The 25,412-nt window shown below is 40.4% G+C and overlaps 1 protein-coding gene across 2 annotated transcripts in view; it reads right to left on the bottom strand.

Moving 5' to 3' along the window:
* Positions 1-8,376: 8,376 nt before the first annotated feature.
* The window catches only part of LOC144273883 (cytosolic phospholipase A2 gamma-like), a 28,442-nt gene continuing 11,406 nt past the window's right edge, over positions 8,377-25,412 (bottom strand). For both annotated transcript variants that reach the window (XM_077832589.1, XM_077832588.1), the window contains exons 5-14: positions 24,618-24,735; positions 22,329-22,469; positions 21,344-21,397; positions 19,712-19,777; positions 19,081-19,137; positions 13,991-14,035; positions 12,238-12,333; positions 10,880-11,034; positions 9,567-9,735; positions 8,377-8,908 (exon numbers count right to left, since the gene is read on the bottom strand). In XM_077832589.1, coding sequence (XP_077688715.1) covers positions 8,736-8,908; positions 9,567-9,735; positions 10,880-11,034; positions 12,238-12,333; positions 13,991-14,035; positions 19,081-19,137; positions 19,712-19,777; positions 21,344-21,397; positions 22,329-22,469; positions 24,618-24,735 — 1,074 coding nt within the window. In that variant the 3' untranslated portion in view covers positions 8,377-8,735. The remainder of the gene's footprint in view (positions 8,909-9,566; positions 9,736-10,879; positions 11,035-12,237; positions 12,334-13,990; positions 14,036-19,080; positions 19,138-19,711; positions 19,778-21,343; positions 21,398-22,328; positions 22,470-24,617; positions 24,736-25,412) is intronic.

A 25,412-nucleotide genomic window follows, 5' to 3' on the forward strand; every position in this document is an offset into this window, starting at 1 on the left:
TCAGGATTCAAAACTGACAAATTGTTAATTAAGTGCTTATAATTGGAAGCCCTTTCTTCAGGTGTGCTTTGATAGGCTTTGTCTGAGGCAGTTGTGAAGAGTTTTGTCCTCATGTTGTCAATGAATGCTTGAATGAATTGAGATGAGTTGATTCGGGGGCTTTTTCCAGTGCCGTTTATTTTGCTGTTTTTGAACATCATGGATTGTTCAGCCTTCTGAGCTTCTTCAGAGTCAATTCCTGGTTCTGTTTTTAGGCTTTCGATTCTCTTGATGTATATTTGCATTAGGTTGTCTGCTTCTGGAATGGCCATGTCTCGTTCTTGTAACATCTTGGACAAGTTCTTCAGTTCTTTCAGAACATCCAGCATTAACGAAAGGTTTCTAATGAAATTTACAGAACACAGCTTTGAGTGTAGTCCTTGAAATTTAATACATTCGCTTCTGACTCTTGACAGGTCTTGTGAGGCCGTCTCGAAGTGTTTTGCCAAAGCAGAGTATGTTTGCCACACTGCATTGACTGCTCTCCATGTTGACGCCACCCACCTTAAATTGAATATTTTGCCGATTTTTTTAAGTACAATGTGTAATTCATTGGCATGAGCACTCAGTTCACGAGAGTTTTTTTGATGATTGACTATACAAGGAATATAATGCATCCGAAAAGGCCTTAAAGTCATTTGTACCTCCGGTGACTTCTAAAGCTTCATCAACAGCAAGTTCCAGTCTATGGTTGAGGCAATGCCATCATATCACATTAGGAAAGTCCATTTGTAGTAGTTTTCCAACAGCAGCTTTGACTCCAAACATCACATTTGTGCTGTCACTACAAAAGCTGATCACTTCCAATAATAGTTCTTTAGATAACCCACAACGCAGCAAGCATTTCAAAATTTCCCCTTTAATGGCTGCTGCTGTTATTCTTTGCGCTCTATCAAGTCTAGAGGAAACGTAAGAGGCCTCATGATTCCATCTATACTTGCTTTCAAAAAAATGATGAGTGTTGAGTTTCCAGGGAGAGTAGCCGATTCATCGACAAGTACTGTCCTTTTTGCTTTATTGTCGATGATTTTGTTGACAATTCTCTTTTTCATTTCAGTGGCTATATGATTGATTATGTCTACACAAACTGTTCTACTATGCAACAAATGCCCCATTTCAATTCCGTTGATTTGCTGTAGGTCAATGAGGCTCTTGTGGTCACTGAGGGGTCGATTTGTTTTAACAATGTAGTAGGCTGTTCGGAATACACGAGCAGTAGTTTCAAATGCTGCTTCTTCACTTTTAGCATGCAGATTAAGAAGAGTTTCTTTTTTAGCCATTGCTTGAATTTTTTCAGCCTCCATGTGAGCTGCAGATTTCTTATGTTCATTTATTTTTTTTGCGAAGGGAGGACCGCTCTGTCTCTTTATTCTTTCCATACGAGGATATTTCACAAGAGGCCCACTTTGGAGAGATGCTTACCCCTCTTGCGGAATGGAGCTTCAAATCTGAAATGTCATGACATACTGTGCACCCAAGTTTACAGCCCGAAACAAAAAGCCAGTCGTTTTTCTTTTTGAACGCCTCAATTGCATTTTTGACCACGCAGCAGGGTATGGTGGTGGAGTATCAGCTTTTTTACAGGGCAATTCAGCAGTTTCATTTGTCTCCTCTCTTGTGGTGGCTGCAGCTCACCACATGACACAGATGTAAAAGAGTCAGCATTTTTTCCCTGTGGATGACGAGTTAAAGCTTCTTCACTGGCTGCTGTTATTTTTGACTGACAATCCCCCATTTCCTCACTTTTACATTTAATCATACCTGTTCGGGTCTGTTGAACATGTATCTTCTTAGGCGGCATTTTCCCCCCACTTACTGTCCTCCTGCTGTTAATAGCGCGCCGGACAAGACTTGACCAATAGGAAGCAAGCCCGCGCAATTACCATGTGGCGGTATGGCACTCAAAAGCTAACTTTGGAACATCCACATGAATGTCTTCTTGTGAAAACAAAATCTTCTTGTCTTCCTTGACAGATCTAAATCTACTCTTATTCCAGGTATGTTCTAAATGTATAGGTCCAGTATGGATGGATCTCTCAGGAAAGATAGCGCTTCAGTGTAGGAATCGGACCAACAGCCCCCCGGGGCAAGCTGCCATTAAGCAGCACATATTAAGCAGAAGTTCCTGAGATGTTAGCTGCAAGGCACACCAATATGTAGCTATTAGTAGGGGAAGACAGGGGTGAATGAAGGACAGCTACAATAGCCGCCATGAAATATACAAGATACTTCCAGAAAGTTTTGTCAATTTCAACCTCCGCACTCTGCAGGACACCAACACCCACAAAAAAAAGAGAGATCTGAGCCCCGAGGTCCTAAGGACATTTCAGGTGTTTAATTCAATATATAAAGAGGGTGGAATGGAAACTTCTAATTTCTTTCAAAGGAGGCACAATAATTTCCCTGAATATCCAGTTTTCCCCTCCAGTCCCCTTGTGGTTTTGTCTATGGGGCTATTTGCTTTCCCTGTGAATCTTTAGTTGTTTTACCAAAATTGCTTTGCCCAAAATAAATCCCAGTCATCAGAACACATCTTCTCACCATGTTCTCCATGTTTTTTTTTTTTTTTTTTTAAACAGTAACATTTCAAAGAGGATCTGCAAGCAGTTTGGACATCACAACCATGATCCTCTGCTGGGGAGGGAATGGGAAAGATTTGAACTTGGAAATGGTTCCTGATTTTGATTGTATTTTTTGTGTATTATATTATTGAAGATTGCCTCATCCAGGGGGCAGAAAAGAACTGCCCGGGCTTTGATACCCCCACCCCAACAACTCTGAGTGAAATTAACAAGGAAGCCAGAAATAGCCCCTAATTCTGCAGTTCAGAGGGCGGAGTGAACAGCTAAATTTAAAATGTTCCTATGCAGACAGCAGGCATCCTGGGGAGGCTTCTCCCTCGGCCAGTCCCCCTGCTCCCTGCTACAAGCTAGAGGGGAGACCCTGCAGCCCCTGCTGAGTGCAGGGGTTAGGGGAACATGGAGCCTAGCCGCGTCCGCAGCCTGGCTGGAGAAGGAGAGGGAGAGAAACAATAAACAAATGTGACAGTAAGTTTTCCCTTTCCAAGCTTTTATTAGCTTTGAGTTTGAACTTTTTGTTTTGCAGCCAAAGGATGTGAGAGTCAGCCGGTACTGAATGCTCCACTTATTTGCCAGTTCACTACTGCATCATTTCTTACCTCTACTCCGTACTGGACCGGCTTACTTTCATCTCTGGAGAAAACCCACCAGCTTGCCACATTAGCTAGAGTGAACATTCACTTTAATTCAAAAACTGCACTGTTGGTTTAGGTTTATAGTAAAACAAGTTTATTAATAAAACAAGATAGGATTTTAAGTGAATTCAAGTATCAGAGATAAAGTTAGAAAGGATTAGAAGCAAAGAAAAGTGAAAACAAACATCTAAAAGTCTAAAACTTAATCTAGCAAGGTACAGTCTCAATTCAAGATTACTTTCTTCACTCACAGTCTTCCAGCAAGATGATGTTTGACACCCCCACACCTCCACCAAGATCTCTTCCAGAAGCCCCAAAATGCTGGTTCCTTTGTCTTTGTGAAACAGATAACTCGGGGGTATTCTGCCCCTTTCTTTTATAGTCCACTGAACCTTTGAAACGGAGTCTTTTGAAGGTTACCCGTCAAGGTAAAGTTTATTCAAGTTGTGAGGAAGGTGAAATGGAGTCTAGTGGCCAAGGAAGGTATACATTTAAGTTGAGCCTCTATTATGGTGTCTTTGAAAAGTGTCCATGCAGCTTACAGGGTCACTCTAGTCACTATACCTTTTAATTTCTGTTTAACTAACCTCCTCATTTTTGCATTGTTCCCCTTTCTGAAATTAAATGCCACATTGTTGGGCTGTTGAGGTGTTCTTCCCACCACAGGAATGTTAAATGTTATTATATTATGGTCACTATTTCCAAGCGGTCCTGTTATAGTTACCACTTGGACCAGATCCTGCGCTCCACTCAGGACTAGATCTAGAGTTGCCTCTCCCCTTCCTGTACCAGCTGCTCCAAGAAGCAGTAATTTAAAGTATCGAGAAATTTTGTCTCTGCATGTTGTCCTGAGATGACATGTACCCAGTCAATATGGGGATAATTGAAATCCCCCACTACTCTTGAGTATTTTGATAGCCTCTCTAATCTCCCTTAGCATTTCATCATCACTATCACTGTCCTGGTCAGGTGGTTGATAATAGATCGCTAGTGTTATATTCTTATTAGAGCCTGGAATTACTATCCATAGAGAGTCTATGGAATATGTGGATTCATTTAAGATTTTTATTTCATTTGATTCTACATTTTCTTTCAAATATAGTGCCCCCCACCCCCCGCACAACCTGTTCTGTCCTTCCAATATATTTTGTACCCCAGAATGATTGTGTCCCATTGATTGTCCTCGCTCCACCAGGTTTCTGGGATGCCTATTATATCAATATCCTCCTTTAACACGAGGCACTCTAGTTCATCCATCTTACTATTTAGACTTCTAGCATTTGTGTACAAGAACTTTAAAAACTTGTCACTGTGTATTTGTCTGCCCTTTTCTGATGTGTCAGATTCTTTATGTGAATGTTTCTTGTCTGATCTGGCCCATACTTTATCCTCTTCTATCCTCTCCTCCTGACTAAAACCTAGAGAATCTCTATCAATAGACTCTCCTCTAAGAGGAGTCTCTGTCTGATCCACGTGCACCTCTGCAGCAATTGGCTTCCCACCCCCCAATCCCCATCTCTTGGTTTAAAAACTGCTCTGCAACCTTTTCAATGTTAAGGGCCAGCAGCCTGGATCCACTCTGGTTTAGGTGGAGCCCATCCTTCCTGTATAGGCTCCCCCATCCCAAAAGTTTCCCCAGTTCCTAATAAATCTAACCCCCTTCTCCCTACACCATTGTCTCATCCACGCATTGGGACTCTGAAGATCTGCCTGCCTCCCTGCCCCTGCGCATGAACTGCCAGCATTTCTGAGAATGCCACCCTAGAGGTCCTGGATTTCAGTCTCTTTCCTAGTAGCCTAAATTTGGTGTCCAGGACGTCTCTCCTACCCTTCCCTAGGTCATTGGCACCTACATGTACCATGGCCACTGGCTCCTCCCCAGCACTACACATAAGTCTATCTAGATGCCTCAAGAGATCCGCAACCTTCGCGCCAGGCAGGCAAGTCACCATATGGTTCTCCTGGTGATCACAAACCCAGCTATCTATGTTTCTAATGATCAAATCTCTCATTACTAACACCTGCCTTTTCCTAATGACTGGAGTTCCCTCCCCCAGAGAGGTAACCTCAGTGCGAGAGGATTCTTCTTTCAGTTAAGAGCTCTAGGGCAGCAGCACTGTGAAATAATACTCCTTTTTGGCAATTTAATATGCCTGACTTCCCTCTCTGTCTGGCTTTACGCCGCCATCCACTGTGACTCAATTATCTTCACTTAAGTTACTAATTTTCATCAGATGAAGTGAGAGGAGAATCAATGCCATGGAAATTCAAGTTATCCAACTCCACACACCCCTCTATCCATCCTACCATACCCATCCATCCATCCAGAGGCAGGAGGAGATATATGGATCCAGGTCACTGTGAGAGCCAGGAGCAAGCCATGAAGGGGGCGGTTAGTTATTTGCACTTGTGCAAAGCTCCCAAGACTTCTCCATGCCCACAAACTGCAGGCAGCATTTTACAACCACTTGACACAGAGGTAAATAATTACACAAATTGGACAGTCATGCACACTCAAGCCTTGACTTCTAATAGATGCTGCAGCAATGAGCAGGTTATAAGAATCCATCGAGAATTGTATATAGATTAGAATATGTTACTTAATGCAAAATAAGGTGGGGGCTGGGACACATTAAAAATCTAAAAGAAAAAAATAACCACTAATTGTTGGTAACTCTGGATGGAAGGAGCAACTTCAGTGCTAAGCAGAAGCCGTAGGGGAAGTAGCACTGACCTGAAACACCAGGGTGTTTGCAGCTTGAAGTAATGACCTCTTATTTCGAGGGCTGGATGACCAGGATTCAGGTCCCAGAGCTCAGATTCATCTCTGTATTTTCTCCACAACATGGATTCTCTCACTAAAGAGCCTAACGTCCCAGGAGCTGGGACTGGATGGCAGGGGATGGATCACTCGGTAATTGCCCTGTTCTGTGCATTCCCTCTGGGGCACCTGGCATTGGCCACTGGCAGAAGACATGATACTGGGCTAGATGGACCATTGGTCTAATGCCATATGGTTGTTCTTAGTATGAGCACAAGCCACAATCTCATGTGGAAGAACACGCTCCTTATAAAGTAGAGATGCTTGCTCATATTGGTACCTTTTCAGGAGAAGACTGTATCTCTCCTGACAGGGTTTGTGAAAGAGATTTAAATGACTGAGTCTGCAGAGTTATTTCTATGTCTTTTGTGTAGATGGCACAAACAACAGCCCTGATGCAGACAACTTTCTAAGTCACATGAGCTCTCCCTGCTGATATCTCATCACTGGGGATGGTCAAAAACAATGCTGAGAAATGCTTTTCTGAAGGAAATTTGGGATTTTAACTATGGGACAATTTCACACAAATTGTTGGCTTTCTTCAAAAGGTTTTGATTTTTTTTTTAAATTGGAAAACCTAAAACAAAGAAAAAAAAGTCCAGAAATTAGGTTTTGGACCAATGGATAGTGGGTTAAGTAAGTTTTCAGCTAAAGTTTTTTGGCTTTTCAAACATTTTTTTTTTTTTAGTTTTCAGCAGAAAACAATTTTTTTGTGGATGATAAATTGAAATTTCAATCAAAAAAACATTCTACGGGGACAAAAGAACTCCTGCTAGTTTTACTGCTGATATTAAAATTATAATGTATTATTTGCATTGTGCAATCAGCAAAGATCCCCAGTCATGGCCCAGAACCCCATTGCACTAGGTGCTGTACAAACACAGGATGAGCTGATTGCTCTCAATGGCTGAAATGTAACTTTGACTCCTGTTATGTCCCAGAGCAGGCTAACCGGCCTCACTCCAGCTGTTCTTATTCGCACCAGCACCTCTAACCACTAGGCGACAGACTCATTCTCTTTGTGGTTGCTCTGTCTCTCTCTCTCTCTCTGGCCCATGGGCTCTTTATTTATTTATCCTCAGTGGAATAACTTCAATAGGAGAGAATTCATTGAATGCTAGATCACAGCCAAAGTGAAAGGAGAGCTGCGGCCATTAGCTTCAGTGGAGTTAACTCCTGAGTTATTTATACCCAGCGCAAAGTCTCATGCCTGTTCCATTTACTGTTTGATATATTCTCCTGCTCACACTCACTTGCTGCTTTACCTTGATGAATTCAGGGAGGGCTAATCCAGCAGGGAAAGAATCTGGGGCCACTCTGGAGATCAGTTTAAAATAACATTAAATGCCAAGGTCCTGAGAACAATCCAGGATCTGTATTCATTGGCTTTTCAAACAGATTTCATTCTGCTCGCAGGGTGTCTCTGAAAGCTCTGTGTTTGCAATCCCACCTCCAGTTGTATTGAGCCCACAAGTGTCAGATCTGTAAGCACATGCCATACTGCCGGTGCTGAAGAACCAGCTCCAACAGCTGAAAGTCTGCAGAAGACTCATAGTTTATACATGATCTAGTCACTAGAGGGGGACAAACAGCCTGACAAGGCTACCGTGGGTTATGCAATGCCCCAGACTGCAGGAGCTCGTGCCAAGCAGCAGAGACCAATGTCAGTTCAAATCCCTCTGGGGCCAGCACTTTGTCACTCTGCTTCCTTCTTCTCAGCCAGATGGATGAAGAGGGTCAGACTTGAGCATTTGCAACATGCGGCTCTTAACATCATGAATATTTGAGTCTTCATGTTCATATTGGTACCCTGCACCCAGGGGAAATTGGAAAATTTGGGGAAAAAATGGCAATGTTGGAAAAAAATTGGTGACATGATTCTGTTCCCCATTACATCTGTATGAAACTGGACCGATTCCAGTGACTAGAATGGATTGGAACAGAAAACTCATCATTACTCCTCTTCTTTTCTTTCATTTTTATCTGGTTTTTAAATCAGAATTTACCAGTGAAAAACATGATCAAAATGTTCCATTTATCCAAAATATTGGTTTCTGTTAAAAAGGGTGCTAACTATTTCAACAACATTTTCAATAACATTTTCACAAAACATAAAACCTAGAACTTAGAAATTAAAATGATTCCTCCCCCACAAAACTAGGTTATCATTTTTCTAACCCCTCTATGTATCAAAGGCCCAATAGCATGATAAGACCTAGGGGAGATGGCTTTTACCACAGGTGTTAGGTGCTTGTGCTTTTGCAGGCTATTTCTAGGATGGAGGCACTGTGTGCAAATGCTGTGATGTTATAGGCTTTATTGATTGAACATTAATTGTGCAACAGGAGACAAAGGCATCTGGCATCACACAGAGCAGAGACTGATTGAGCAATAATTCACAACAGCAAGCAAAGAATGATTTATACCAAGAGAGAATTTTTCTTTGGCTAATGTGCAGAATCAGAATTCCTCAACTAAAGTGCAGTCACATCATGGGCTTAACTAACAAGCTAGGGACTAGTGCTTTCATAGCAGAAGCTGAGACTCCTCTCCCCACTGTGATCCCAAATAATGACATTTTCCAGCCAGGTTACAATTCTGTAGTTTTCAGAATCTACTGCGTGGCTTTAATGTATACAGGACATAGATGAAAAAGTCTTCTTAAGACCTTGCCTTCTTGCTGGAGCAAGCCACAATGTGTTTGATCTCTTGCAGAATCTTGTCTTTGTTGTTCGACACATTCATCCTGGCTGACTGAAGGAGTTTTTGGACGTCTCCCTCGTTGTAGAGAAAGCGAACGGGGCTGAATCTAATTCTCCATTCCTTCACATAGCCTGAAAGCAAAGAGAGAGAAGATGTGAATATGTTTTTAGGATGAGGATATTAATGTTACTAATGTAGTGTTAATAACAACTACGATTATTTTTAGGACTGAAAACACAGGTAGATATCTTTATGGATATTTCAAAGATTCACATTTAAAATAGTTAAAATTAAAACAATGGATGGGATATAGGGCCAGATTTTCAGAGGTATTTAGGTGTGGAAAGATAGGCGACAAGTGAGATTTTTGAAAGCACCTGTGTAGGTTAGATAGGTTAGGTGCCTAATTCACTCAGGCACTTTGTAAATCCCACTAGGTGTCTAGCTGCATCTATAGGCACCTAAATACCTTTAAAAATTGAAATGTTCACAGTTCAGTGCAGAAAAAACAAAACAAACCAGAGGCTAGTAACAAACATCCCATATGGCAGATAACTCCATAACTACCTCCTCTGTGATTTCTCCCAACTTCCTCTTAAGTTTCTATCACTGGCTACTCTAAGACAGGACACCAGACGAGATGAATGTGACTTATTTTCCCAATCCCTATGTCCCTTTGCTACACTACCCCAGCGCAAACCAGACTCAGCTGTATTTAAGTCACCCACGTAAGTGAAATAAGAGTGAGGCCAGGAGCCTTTAAGAAAGTTGGCGTGACATGAAAGTTACCCGGGCAATTCACTTTGTTGAAAAGTGGGAGATGCATGACAGTAGGAGCACCCTCTCCTCTGAAGATGTAGCAGTCAGACGGGTTATCTGTGTCTTGGAGCAAGTTCTCGTCCACCTTAGGAAATGGGATGTGGTTATCTTCACAGTATTTGGCAGCTTGCTTGAGTGTCTAAGAACGAGGGAAATGTGATTGTTTTATTTAAAAGAACCACAGAAGGTCAAATACTCAAGACCAGGTAGTTCAAAACACAAGAAGTCTAACTTTCTCTCTGAGACCTCTAATAAATTGACTAAGCAGAAAATCTTGTGGAAACCAGACCCTCTGCTCTTGGGATAGGAAGAATGTTTGCGTAGCAATACATGGCTGTCTACACAGAGACTCCCTGGCTGGGATTTCCAAAAAGCTAAAAGGAGCAAGAATTACCTCCCTGGAAAAGTCAATAGGAGCTGTGATTGAGACTTCTGAATTAGGGTAGTTATAAAATAGACTAGCGAATGAATATTAAAAACAGGTATGATTTGTTGATTTAAGGATTTGTTGATTTAAGTTACTAATGGTTACTTACGGCACCACAGCCATAAGCCTGGATCAAACATGGCACATTGAGTCCAGTATCCTGGCACAGAGCTAGAAGCTTCACAGCAGCCCACAGCTGTTCCACAGGGATAGATCTGAGTGGTTCAGTAGGACCCGAAAGGAGAGCTCTGTGTAAGCTCGAAAGCTTGTATCTCACGATAAAAGATGTTACCTCACCCAGCTTGGTTCAGTAGGAGACATTTTCCTCTATGGCTCAATATTCACCCCTGTACTCATCACATCAAAGCTCAAGGCCACTAAAGGTTCATCTTTCAGTTTACAGATTTCCTTCCCTGTGGTCACTATGTGGTAGGTTTTCAAAGTCACCAAATCTGTTGCCTGACTCCCATTGATTAAGGCACCAAACTGTCCATTGTGCATTTGAAAATCTCCTTCAACAGAGATCCATTGGGCCATGTCACAAAAATACTAGATTTGACTCAAGTCTGCTGACCAACTTCCTACTTGGATGATTGGATTCTTTCCACTAAACATTCCCCCAGCAGGTTCAGAAGGGTCTGGGATTCTTTGCTCCCTTCCTGTCCTGAACTGTTCTCCATCAATTAAGTAAAGAAAATAATATTTGTTTTTTTAAAGATTCTAAACTCCTTTTTTGGACTCTTATCTCATGGGGTCAGGGCCAACAGATTTTTCTCTGTTCAAACATCACCCGGCACGATGGGCCCTCGATCCTAATTGGAATAACAGTAAAAATGGTAACAATGATAGAAGTTACCTTAAACGGATCACCAGGCCCATAGTCAAAGGAGAGGATCAGTTTCACTTTCCTGTCTTGGCGGAGAACCAGGGGGTAAGCACAGTTTATGGCTATGCCAGCATCAACCAAGGAGAAGATTTTATTGTTCACCAGCTCAGGGTTGCTAATACCAGCTAAAGAAATGTATCCAAAAATAGAGTTTTAATACTAAGAGATTAGAATCTGCACATGCCCAGTGATCCCAATAAGGCATGCGAACAAGATTTATAAATAATATTCACTGCACCTGTGCTTTGGTAAAGAGTCTGTATTCTCTGCCCATTACACAGTATAGCCACCCCTTCCCTACCCCCACTCTCTGCTGCCGCCAGTTCCCGTTATACTTAATCTTTCTTATTCTTAATCCTTCCATCCCCTGGCCATTATATAGCACACTACATAGCACTGCTGGAAGCAGTACCGATAGTTAAGTTTGACTAACACTTCCCATCACCCTGTTCCCTGTTTTCAGTTTTCTTATGAGTTCGGGTGGGGGGGATATTATATAACCGTGTAATTAAAACTATATCATAATGCCTATGCAGAAGGCAGCTTTACTGCAATTGCATGGGCAACCTTAACTCTGACCTGCCCTAATCTTTGAGTGCTTGACTTTGCAATCTTAACATAATATTTAGTACATAATACTTTAGATTGGAAGTATTCGATTTTTATCTGTCAATAAACATGGAGTTCACCCTCTCTCTCTCTCTCTCTCTCTATATATATATATATAAATCAAAGAAAATCTATTTCCACTGGTAATCAAAATGTACTTCTAGGCAAAGTAAGAAAAATGCTTCTTGAGAATGTATAGTCAAAATCCAGTGATTGAGACTTTTGAATTAGGGTAGTTATAAAATAGACTAGCGAATGAATATTAAAAACAGGTATGATTTGTTGATTTAAGGATATTTATTTTGTATATTTTGACATGTGATGTTGACAATTTGTGTTTTAATGGTAAAGAAAGATTTCACTTTTTGACTCTCAGTAGCTACTGTCATTAAACAATCATTTGAGTCTCCCTGTAGATTTCAGTAACTGTGAAGATTTAAATCAATAAAAATAAAAAAAAAAAGTTTGAAATCCACAATTTCATGCAACTGTGAAAATTTAAGTTAATAAACATTTTTTTAAAAATGCTTAAAAATAAACATTGATATTGTCCATCAACATTTGTAAAAAAATAAAAATTAAATTCTTCCAATCCTAAAAATACTGTATAGGAAGACAACTTTTTCCTATAGGTTTCTGTGTGATGTATTTACTGTCAAAACAGGCCCCTAGGAAAGAGACATCCATACCACAGAGTCACTAATCTGTATTTTACTTACAGCATTTGTAAAGAAAGTTACTATTGGTTCCCCATTTCCAGTGCAAGAGATCGTGAGTGGTTTTAGAGAACATCCTAGCTAAATCCACTGCTGAGCCTGTTAAAGGGCACAAATCAGAATTAAAATATCAGAGCTATGTATTACAACATATTCAGGAACTTCTGAAAATCAGAGTTTCTCTGATCTCGTATTTGCTAGTATAGCCAAGTAGCTGTGGGAAAAATTATGGTGTGTCTTTTATGGAGCAGAAACTGCAAAGCAAAGCAGATTCTAAGGAAAGTAAAGGGAACTCTTTCCTGAGACACAGAGAAGCTGTGGCATTCCCAGCATCCTGGATCCCACACTGTGCCCCATAATGACCCACCCATGCTTCTCTGATTAAGATGCCAAGTTCTCCCCTTCACAAAACACCTGCTGGAAGTTATAAATCATTTCCTATATTCCACCATGTGAGATATTGTAGCCTAGTTCTGTTAGCTGCTGAATTGAGCTGTGTAAATAACGGATTGTTCGGTTCCATGGCTAAACAAACAATTGTAATTTAAAAAAAAAAGATTTTTTTTTCAAATTTTTCAGCGAATAGAAAAAGTAAAAAAAAATAATCATTTAAGGTAGAATGAAATGTTTGGCTTGACTCACAATGAAACATTTCATTTTGTTTTTTGAGATTTTAAAGGTGTTTTTTAAGTGAAATTGAACACAATTCTAAATAAAAAGTCTGTTTTAAACCAAAACATTTCACTTTGAAAATGTTGATATGAAATGTTTTGTGTTTGCTTGAAGTGCTTGGGAAATCTCAGCTCAGGAATAGGGGTTGGTGCATGTCTTCTCCATGTTGAGGGAGGGGCAGACTGGGTTATAATGACTGGTCAGGCTTCTGATCAGGGCAGGATGGTACAGTTGTGGTGTCCTAGGCTGGGGATCTGGGGGGCATTGGCTGGAGCCTCTCAGTTCTTGGTTCATGAGAAGCATTCATGTCACTCAGCTGGGGGTGTCCCTGCCTGTGGATGGCTGCGTAAGTGCAGTACCTGGAGGGCTTAGCAGCTTGTCACAGCATCACAGTGAGCAAGGGAGCCCAGGCTGGTAAGCAAGAGAGCCTAGCGGTACCCCAGTTCCAGGTTGCATCCCAGGGAACCCATCACACACACACTGCCAAAGCAGCCAAAATGGACAAAATTAATATGAGCCTCCTCTCCCGATAATCATTTTGAGTAAGTCTAAACATTTTGGCCAACACAAAATGGGCTTTAGATGCCTAAATGCTTTTGAAAATACCACCAGACACCTCAATACCTTTAAAAATCTGATGCTAAGTGACTTAGGAGCATAAGTCCCACTGAAAGTCAACAGGGCTTGTGCTCTGATTCCCTTTATATGCCTTTTGAAAACCCACCATACATCTGTCATGGTGTGACAGGCCCACATCTGTAAGGCAGGAATAATCATGTTACCCCAGCTGAAATGACATTCTGAAAACACATTCATCGACATTGGTGAAGGAGCCCAGAAACTTTTGTAAAGGGCACAACACAAAACTCTACACATAAATAGGGCTAGTCCAGAACTGCTTTGTCCTGAGCAGAAGTCTGTCAAAAACTGATTACGTGAAAATTATTATTCACGAGGCAGGGTGTACAAGAGCCGAGGGATTTGTTTAATTCAGAAGTGCACTCAGCGTTAGTCTCTTCTCACAAAGACGCCAATAACACCTCATGCAGCCCGTGTATGAGAGGAGATTCAAATTCACACTTACCTATGCCAGTCACCACTTCTCCAATAATTGAACAGTCCGTAATACCTGAAAAATATATTTGGATTATCAGTCACTGACCATAATACAAATCACCTAGGAAACAAAATTCAGGGCACAATGAGTAAGGCCAAGTTAACATTTCCTGCAGGTTGTATCATGAGAAAGAAAAAAAGTGGTGGAACTATGTCTAATATACAGTATCTTCAATTCTTCTATAAATCTGTGTCGGTACCTTGCCACTTTTTCCTTTGCAATATATCTAAACTTACCCTTTGGCTAAAATCCTTTTCTCAGGCTCCACCATCTCTGTGAGCATCTCTGTAGCTTCCCTAATGCACAAAGACCTTCCCCCAACACACACCACACTCCAATCTGTCCACATTATAGCTGCTAAAATGACCTTTGCTTGGATTCTGATTAGCCAGTGTCCTCTTTGAATCTCTCCACTGCATCCTCCTTGCATATTAGAGGTTAAAATTCTCTTCCTCTTTTACAATGCCCCCTTGCAATTTCATTCTTGACTACTTGGACAGGATTCTAATTCTGCTTCTGGCTTTGCTAAAAGCTTTTTCTGTGACATTTGAGAAGTCACATAGGCTAGGCTGTGCAAGGAAGTTATTACTTATACCCCACTGAAAGTCAGTTTTAACTTGTTTAGAGTCCGTTGAATTTCCCAACTTTATTTCTGATTGAACCCTCACTTTCCCATCCTGAATTTTCTTAAGGTTCTTCCAGTGACCATCAGAGAGTTGCCTACATTAATAAAGAAATATGAGCTTCCCACGAGGCTTTGGTGCTGAGCACACACTTAGAAAACAGAGAACATTACTCATGAGGATCATTTATGTCACTAACAATCTGGATATGATTATTCTCTCAGGGAGGAGCAGATCAGAAGCAATTCCACAGCTGTCAATTCAGTGCTGCTATAATGAAAATGTGTTAGCTGTCACTTTACTTGTAAGGGGTTTCCTGGTGATGATTGTAGGCTACAGGGGCTCTGAAGGAGGCATGTGATCAAGGTTTCTCAGCAGTCATTCTACAAAAAGCCAGCCTAGATCAAGGTGGAGACAGTTGTTCCTCTCTGCCATAGGGAGCAGCCTGCTTTTTCTCTGTTTTTGTTTTCTGTGTGTGAAGTTTCTGGATTTTAATTCCTCAAGGGCTTCTTTTCCATGGGTCCAGATGATGAAGATGTCATCAATATAGCACAAGTAGAGTAGGGGCATTAGGGGATGAGAGCTGAGGAAGCATTGTTCTAAGTCAGCCATAAAAATGTTGGCATACTGTGGAGCCATGTGGGTACCCATAGCAGTGCCACTAATTTGAAGGTATACATTCTCCCCAAATGTGAAATAGTTATGGGTGAGGACAAAGTCACAAAGTTCAGTCACCAGGTTTGCCGTGACATTATCGGGGATACTGTTGCTGACGGCTTGTAGTCCATCTTTGTGTGGAATGTTGGTGTAGAGGGCTTCTACATCCATAGTGGCCAGGATGGTGTTTTCAGGAAGATCACCGATGGATTGTAGTTTCCTCAGGAGGTCAGTGGTGTCTCGAAGATAGCTGGGAATGTTGGTAGCATAGTGCCTGTGGAGGGAGTCTACATAGCCAGGCAATCCTGCTGTCAGGGTGCCAATTCCTGAGATGATGGGGTGTCCAGGATTTCCAGGTTTATGGATCTTGGGTAGCAGATAGAATACCCCGGGTCAGGGTTCCAGGGGTGTGTCTGTGCGGATTTACAACCTATCCTGAAGAACGACCCATCACTCTCACAGATCTTGGGAGACAGGCCAGTCCTTGCCTACAGACAGCCTCCCAACCTGAAGCAAATATTCACCAGCAACCACACACCACACAACAGAACCACTAACCCAGGAACCTATCCTTGCAACAAAGCCCATTGCCAACTGTGTCCACATATCTATTGAGGGGACACCATCAGAGGGCCTAATCACATCAGCCACACTATCAGAGGCTCATTCACCTGCACATCCACCAATGTGATCTATGCCATCATGTGCCAGCAATGCCCCTCTGCCATGTACATTGGTCAAACTGGACAGTCTCTACGTAAAAGAATAAATGGACACAAATCAGACGTCAAGAATTATAACATTCAAAAACCAGTCGGAGAACACTTCAATCTCTTTGGTCACTCGATTACAGACCTAAAAGTTGCAATTCTTCAACAAAAAAACTTTGAAAACAGACTCCAACGAGAGACTGCTGAATTGGAATTAATTTGCAAACTAGATACAATTAACTGAGGCTTGAATAGAGACTGGGAGTGGATGGGTCATTACACAAAGTAAAACTATTTCCCCACGTTTATTTCCCCCCATACTGTTCCTCAGACATTCTTGTCAACTGCTGGAAATGGCCCACCTTGATTATCACTGCAAAAGGTTCCCCCAACCCCCCGTTCTCCTGCTGGTAATACCTCACCTTAAGTGATCACTCTCATTACAGTGTGTATGGTAACACCCATTGTTTCATATTCTCTGTGTATATAAATCTCTCTACTGTATTTTCCACTGAATGCATATGATGAAGTGAGCTGTAGCTCACGAAAGCTTGTGATCAAATAAATTTTTTAGTCGCTAAGGTGCCACAAGTACTCCTTTTGTTTTTTAAAAGTAATATTACATTGTAGCCTTCTAGCAAGAGTATTTAATGGGTTTTTTTTTTTATCTAACTTCCCTGTTTGAATGCTGTGAACATAATAGCAATTATAGCTGTAGGGTCAGGGCCAGAGATCCAGGAATATATAAACTACCAGGGGAAAAGTTATGTGGTGAAGATCCTCCTGACTCACCCTATAAAGCACCTTCCATAGTACCTGAAAATGTCATAGGAATTTCCAGTCATTTCACACAGCCACAGACAAGAACACAAACATCTAAGGGCTGGCCTAGACCTAAAACATAGGTTGACTTAGTTACTTTACTCAGGGCTGTGAACAAGCCACACCCTGAGAGGTGTAGCTAGACTGACCTAAGCCCCAGTACAGATACCACTAGGTTGATGGAATAATTCTTCCTTCAGCCGAGCTACTGCCTCTCGGGGGGGTGGTTTAACTACGGCGATGGAAAACCCCTACTGTCGTTGTAGGAAGTATTCACAATACAGTACAACAGCACCATAGCCATGCCACTGTAGCATCTGTAGTAGTACAGACAAGCCCTAAGAAACAATACTCAGATTACAACAAAGACATTCATCATTAGCCCAAGGACAAAAATACTAGCTGAAATACCACAGGCTAGAATCTTCCCTCCTCTACCGCTAATCTGGATTGTCCAACATTTTGCCAGGGTTTTTTTTTTCCTTTTCATCTTATGAAAAATTATCTCTTCCTGAGTGTGCACATGGCTAAAATCAGTGCCCAGACTTTATCATTTCCCCTCTCAACTACTGCATCCTCTTCCTCTATTGCTTCCACTATATATTTATTAATCCCTCTCTCGGATCCCTCAAAGTTTTACCCCTAATATCATCTTCCTCGACTGGCAATATAGACACATCAGCATTAGGGCTGATGGAAAGTATTCTGTCAAAACTGTTTTAGCTGCAAAATTAGGGTGTGAGGTGTTTGCGTTCTCAGGGATATTTTTATGAAAATCCCCAAAATTTCAATGAAAACAGAAATTTTATATTTTATATTTTTAAAATAATTCCATTTAATCAAAAAAGCTATTTTTCACGCACACATGACCTGGTCTACTTTGTTGATTAGCACCATTGTGAATTCAATAAATAAAAAAATATATATTTATATATTTTCTTCTTGAGCCACCATTTGTCAAGCAGAAAGTGTGAGTGTTAATATTTATTGTAATGGATAACTAATAATTACAACATGATCAGCCCAATCCAGGTACAAATCAGAACCAAAATGACTGCTGTAAAGTAGAACAGGTACTTTACACACTTCCAGGAATATATTGCTATACTGAAACATATTAATAGCTGCCATAAGTGATTTCTTTGATCTGAAGACCACCACAGGCCTTTTCAGTGGGTCTGCCATGCATCCTTCAGACTCGTCAGAAGACACATATAAATCAGGCTACTTGGGAAACGGTTTTCCCGTTCCACAAGAATTTTGGAGATTTGCAACATTTTCCTGTCTCGAATTGAGACAAATTGTCAAAATCTCAAATTGTTTTGCAAATCAACATACCTCACTGTAAAAATCAGTTCCGATCAACTGAAACTTTTCATTTAAATTATTTTGAAATGTTTCATTTTGACTTTGAACTTTTAAAACGTTTCCCTTATTATAAATGACATTGAATTTCAAAATGAAAAGTAATTTTCAACTGAAAAAAAAAGAATTTTTTGATTTAAAATATGCCAAAACAGAATTTTTCAACAATTTTGAAATTAATTTTTTCAACTTTATTTAGTTCGGATGTTAATCAAAATTGTCCCTTTCCAATGAACAGTTTCAGTTTTAGCAAAGTGGCTGAAAAACCCCCAACATTTTGTCAAAAACTTCCCAATCAGCTCTACAATTAAGAACATAAGAACGGTCACACTGGGTCAGATCAAAGGCCAATGCCAGGTGCTTCAGAGGGATCAAACAGACCAGGGCAATCACTGAGTGATCCATCCTCTGTTGCCCATTCCCACCTTCTGGGAATTACACCCTTTTAGCAAAACAAATGCATACAGTGGAGAGTGTTTACTGCCACAGGTCAGAGTTCAGCCATGCATCCTGAGGGGTTTCTCTGTTTGCAGATGCAGAGGCCACAATACTCGTTGAAGCCTGGATATCTCACAGGAAGAAAGCCAAGAGAAGGAGTTGTGAATGTGACCCTGAGATGAAGCTCAGAGATAGAGCTACTTGGCACAGAGCCCACTGGAGTGGCAGATTTGGGGATCTGAACAAGGAAACTGCTGAGTTTTTTGTTTCTACTCTGTTAAGGGTGACAGGATTTAGTGTACATATTTTGTAAATAAAGGAGGTTAGATAAAATATAGATGATACCAGTCAGGTATTTTTCCTCTTAACAAAATGGCCCGGAAGGTCCCAAATATTAGCTAACAACTCAGGACAAAACAGGCAGCCATATGTATATACTTACCGGCTTCCGATTCAAGAGAGGGTGCTGGAAACCCTTCCAATGTTCCTTCCGAACCACCTGAAAATGTCATTAGGATTATCCATCATTTCATATAGCCAGGGACAATCATATAATCTACTGGGAAGCAACATTCAGATTACAGTGATCAGGGCCAAGTCAGTATCTTCAAGTTTCATAAGAAACAAAATTGGTAGCAATGAGAAGAAATACAATTATCTTTTAGCTGAAACAGCTTTTCAACCAAAAAAAAAAAAAAAGAAAAGAAAAAGAAACCTAATGAATATTTCTACACAGCAACATTTTTGGGGGGTTATTTTTCCGTTGGTTTAATGAATAACCAGAATATCAAAACTTATTTTTTCAGTAAATTTGTTTTGGTTTTGGTAAAAACAATTTTTTTCCAGAAAATTTGTAGTGAAATATTTTTGATTTCTGGTATTTCGATGCTCAATCAATACATTGTTTCCCTCTCAAAAAGAAGACTTTCCCCCGTCATGATGGGAATGATCCTTTTCAGACATCAGCACTACAGTGTAGCACCATTCACTTCTCTCTCGCCTCACCACACAAGCACATATGCTAACTAATTCCACTTGTGTCATTGGAGTGAACATGGACTATAATGACCTACTTTCGTCATCCATTGCGAATGCTAAACATGATTCTTTTTTTCCCTTAAAGATGCCAAAGAATATATCTGAAAAAAAAACAAAACAATTAGGAGAGTCAGCCATTTCACAGTTCATTGACAATAATTCAGTCCTTTAGGAAATAACCTTTAGGTCACAATGATTTAGGAGAAAAAAATATAGTGATGAAATTATAGCACATCCATTTCTGTCCACTCCCCACCAAGCTTGTCACAAAATCTCTATCTTGTCACTATTTTCTTCATCCTATATTGAACATCCACTTAGCATGGCACGGTGTCCCCCCCGGAGGTGATTGGGACACTTCCAGATGTCACCTTTATTTATGGTTGAACTAGAGGTGGACAAAGTGACACTTGGAGTGGGAGTAGTTTATATATCCCTTCCTCTATGTCTATATGGCTCAAACCATCATCTAGGCCTCATTACCCCCATTTGATTCATTGACTCATTAAATAAGGGGTTTTTAAACATATAAAATTATAAAACTATAGCGGATGGAAACATTGTGATCAACATTTTTTTCTGTCTGAAAATGTGGTTCATCAAAGTTGAAATCTTCCATAAGACTATGTCAGTTTTGACCTTTTTTTTTTTAAAAAAAAAAGTCCAGTCGGAAACTCTGAAAGGAAACAAACAACAAATCAACGCAATCTGACACTTTATTTCACTTTTTAGAAATATTTTTTTCCTATTTTTGGTGTTTGGATTGTCACTCTATTTTATAACCTTTTTCTCCCTTTTTCTTGTTCCATACCTTCTTCTTATTTTTTTTAAACTCACTGGAGAAAGTCGAGGGTGGGAGGATATAAAAAGACATGAGAAATGTCATGAGTAAAACCCAATTTTTCACACTTCTTTTACTATTTCCAACTAGAAAAAATTGACTATTTTTCCCACCAAAAATTGTGGTTTTCTGATCTCCCCTAATAAAAATTAAGAAGAGTCAGGTATCAGCCAGTCTAGAACCTCTTCCATAAATTAAAATAGAATAAATAAATAAATAAATTAGCCTGCAGAACACAAAACACCCTCGCCCTCAGCAGCATACACACAGAGATGCCCTGTGGAGTGTGCTGTAAAAGTCCCTAGAGCTGGGTTATTTCAGACAAGTGCAGGAAGCTGGTTCTGGAGCTGATGAAGAAGACACCACTCTAGAGCAGTGGTTCCCAAACTTGTTCCGCCGCTTGTGCAGGGAAAGCCCCTGGCACGCCAGGACGGTTTGTTTACCTGCCGCGTCCGCAGGTTCGGCCGATCGCAGCTCCCACTGGCCACAGTTCGCCGCTCCAGGCCAGTGGCTGCTGGAAGCGACGCGAGCTGAGGGACGTGCTGGCCGCCGCTTCCAGCAGCTCCCATTGGCCTGGAGCAGTGAACCACAGCCACTGGGAGTCGCAATTGGCCGACGCTGCAGATGCGGCAGGTAAACAAACCAGCCGGCCTGCCAGGGGCTTTCCCTGCACAAGCGGTGGAACAAGTTTGGGAACCGCTGCTCTAGAGGATCCCATCCGGCAGGACATACTACTGCAGTGCCTTTTTTATAAGGCACCTGTTCTGTTTAAGTTCAGGACCTGGACTCTGACTCCAGTGTGCTATGAGGACAGAAATTGTCATACCTTTTATGACTTTTTCATTTTCTTCTTTGCTGCCAATGCAACTTCCCCACAAACCTGAAAAGAAGAAGGAAAAGAGTATAAAATGATTTGACTCTCTGTTTACTAGGACAGGCTCTGCTTAGGGCTGATCAACATATTTTTTCTAATTATTTTTCAATAGAAAATTGGAGTTTCGACAAAAAGAAAATTTCAAAGAAAATGCCTGCTTTTATCAAATTTTTTTTTTCATTAGAAAGCTGAGGTTTTATTTTTATTTATTTATGGTTGAAAATTGAAATGTTTTTGGTTTTCAGAAGGTTTTGGACAAATGTGTTTTGGTTTTCACTGGTTTGCCACTGAATTTTTTTATTGTTCAGGGTTTTTTTTTGGTGTTGTTTTGTTTTATGAAATGTCATACATTTCCACTGAAAATGTTGATAACAATTATATAATATTACATTTTCCACATTTCACTCATTGTTCTGTTCACTCCCTCTGAAGCATCTTGCACTGGCCACTGTCAGAAGCCAAGACACTGGACTAGACAGACCATTGGTCTGACCCAGTATGGCTGTTCTTATGTTTTTATTGAAATGAAATGTTTTGATTTACCTGAACCAAAATGTTTTTTTGATTTTTAGTTTGTGAAATTTTTTGAGATTTTGACTTTCTGTTCTAATTCAGGAAAGGAATTTCTATTGATAACGCGGAATTTTTCCCAGCACAGGAAAACCGTTTTCTGCCCAACTCAACTATCTATATAAAAGCTCGATGTTATTATGTAGGGCATTCGTTGGGTGTTAGAAGAGGTGAGTGAATGGAAGGAGGGATGAGAGGGGAAATGTAGATGGAATGAGAGTTGGTAGATTGTGTGGCTGGACACACTCCACACTGCTCTATAATATATGTAAATATTACTCCATTTTAGAATTACATGGTTGATTTGCGATATCTAGCCATTTAACCAGCATCAGTTCTCTCTATCTGCAGGGACATGAGCATTCACCTTGCAGGTAACTCATATTTTCCTCTTCTTTCTGATTCTTGAGCACCCCATTCTTGTATTCACTTCCAAAGTATTCCATGGGTACACTTGCTCCATAGCCAAGGAAACTGGCTTCATGGGGGGTGAACTCGAACCAGGTTTCTGAAAAATAAAAACAAAGAATTTAGAAACATGCCCAGCAATAGTTTTATGGTTGCAGATGAATCGCCTGGAGGTACCCATAACTCAAACAACATCTACATTAATAAAGTTTCTTCCCATCCATGTTGTCCCATCTTCACATCCACTCTTGACTCCTATTCACATTCTGTATGAAGCTATTGGTCTGCACCTCCCAATCCCACACCACCCGTGTCTCAGTTCAGAGTTCTTACCACTGAAGCTGAGTAAATAACGCAATTTTATTTCAGGGGCTGAACCAAAAACTCTGGAGAAATATCCAGTTTGGTTCAAACTGAAAAAAAAAATCTATATTGTTGCCAAATTAAAAAAGTTTTAAAAAATCATTCTGAGTTGACCCAAAGTGAAACTTTGTTTTGTTTTATTCATTTCAAGTCACAGAAAACATTTTAGCCAATTCATTTTTTCCCTCCTTGATTCAGCTGTTTTCACTTATTTTTAATGGTCACATTTAAAATTTGAAAGACCCATTTTAAATTGAAAAGTAGAAACAAAATGATTTTGCTCTTTAGAAAATTTTTTCCCAACTGAAATTATCCATCATATTTAAAGTGAGCTCAACAAACAGGGATTCTGAAAATGCAGTTTTTGGTGAAAAATCAATGTAATTGAAAAAAATTCTCCTAGCTCTACTTGATCACCCCTTTTGCTCCACCACTGAACTCCCTACCTCCCCATTATCTTCTCCCATTGTCCTCTTAGTGCCATCTTCCAAGATGCCCCAGCCATGCAGAGTTTTCTTCATGTTCCAGAAAGCCCACATAATTCACTAATTCATCTGCAATTCCTCCTATTGTTTCCTACTGCATATAAGTCCCTCTGAACCCTCCCCGAAATGTGTAAACCACCACCTGGTCCCAAGCTCCATCCAAAATATAAGAGAAATACCGGGCAAGTCTAGGGCTGTGCAGAAGCCGTATTTCCCATTTCGAGGGAAATTCCACAGTTTTGACATTTGTTTTTGTTCTGAATTAGTTGGGGATTGGTCCTGCTTTGAGCAGGGGGTTGGACTAGATGACCTCCTGAGGTCCCTTCAAACCCTGATATTCTATGATTCTATGAATTGGATTGAAAACAAACCAGAAAAAAATCAAAATTTCCTGCAAAAAGAAAATTTAAGACAATTATGGTTTGGGTCAATCAACAAAGTTTCATTTTGATTTTGACTTTTTGCTTCAGGTTAATTTATTATTTATAAAACCTGAAATAAAATAAATTTTGAATCCAAATGTCATGTTGAATCTAAAAATTGAAAGGCTTCATTTGGGTATTTTTCTAATTTTTTTTTGTCAAAACTGACACATTCCCATGTGAAGTTTTGATTTTGTTAGAACATTTTTGACCACCTCTAATCAAGCCTAAAAGTGAATGGAGAGATGGCTGGTGAGTTTCCTGTGACATTGTTCTTTCATGCGGCTGGAATTTTGCTGTGTTATTCATGATGTTAGCTTCCCACAGGCTTGAACAGGCATAATTTTATATCAATAAATAAATATCAAATAGCATACATAAAAATATCAAATATCAAAAAACCCTAAATCAAAATAAGTAAATAAGATAATAAAGTGTATCTCCACCTAAAAAGATATACTAATCTAAGAGGAAGGGAAAAAGAAAACACACGTGAGTTTGAATTTTGCTTACAAAAAGTTTTTGCATGAAAAGTAGCCTTTTTTCAAAACCAAAACTTATTGTCAGCAGTAGAAGATGTCACCTGAGGTTTAAGGTTATGTGACATTTTCTGCCATAGTTTTTACTCAACCTTTATGCAAAAATTGTATGGATTTGTTTCTCTGGTGCTTTTCTTAATGAAAATCAAGATTTTGCTAAAGAAAATAAAATTAAAGATATGTTTTTGATAAATGTCTCTGGAAGAAACAAGGGAAAAATACTGTGGAAAAAATTTTTATGAAACATGGAAAAAAGGCCCATTAACAACCAGACAAAGATATAAAATTTTGAAATTTTTCACAGGTTTTTTTTTTCCATTTTTCAACCAGCTCTAAAGACAACCTTGATGTCTCTGCCTTGAGGAGTTGCATGTTGATATAATAAATCACAGGCTTCTTTACACTGAGATTAGCTGGAGATTTGTGTTTTTGGTTTTACCTGGAGAGTATTCAGTTACTTTGCAGAAACTATGCTCATCCACAGCTGCATAGATGGGGTAGGGGTTATTTCCATTCTCAGACGCACCCCTCTGCTCTGACAAGTGCCCCATGTTCAGCTGTGAAGACAGGATTTTATAGGTTCAGACAAACACATGCCTAACTGAGACGACAGCTAGATGATGTGGAGTCTGCCTTCGGTTTCCCAAGTGCATAGATGAACTAAGTCAAGTAACTTCAATGAATTCAGTGGAGCCAGTCAGCATTGATACAGGTATAACTGAGAACAGCCCTTCCTCAATGGCTAAGTGGTCAAGCCATTAGCCTAGGACTTCCCCGGCAGACTCCCTACAGGGATGGCACAATGCACAGAGATCCAGAAAATCCACTCAAATATATTCTGGGTGGAACCCAAAACCTGTTCAGAGAGATTTCACACATCTCCCCTACACTGAACACTAAGCCCGGGTTCTGACTCAGGTGTGAGCCCAAAACCTGCTTCAATGCATGCACAAATCCATCTGACTTGGCTTAACATGCCCTCAGGACCCAGGTTTTAGGACCTTAGTCGAGGAGTGGGTCAGAACCAGAGTCTCACAGTGACTTAGGTCCAAGCCCTGTCACAGAATCATAGAATATCAGGGTTGGAAGGGACCTCAGGAGGTCATCTAGTCCACCCCCCTGCTCAAAGCAGGACCAATCCCCAACTAAACCATCCCAGCCAGGAGGTTTTTAAGGTCAGGCTTAACAAAGCCCTGGCTGGGATGGTTTAGTTGGGGATTGGTCCTGCTTTGAG

Source organism: Eretmochelys imbricata, chromosome 13, assembly GCF_965152235.1.
Source record: "Eretmochelys imbricata isolate rEreImb1 chromosome 13, rEreImb1.hap1, whole genome shotgun sequence".
Lineage (NCBI taxonomy): Eukaryota > Metazoa > Chordata > Testudines > Cheloniidae > Eretmochelys > Eretmochelys imbricata.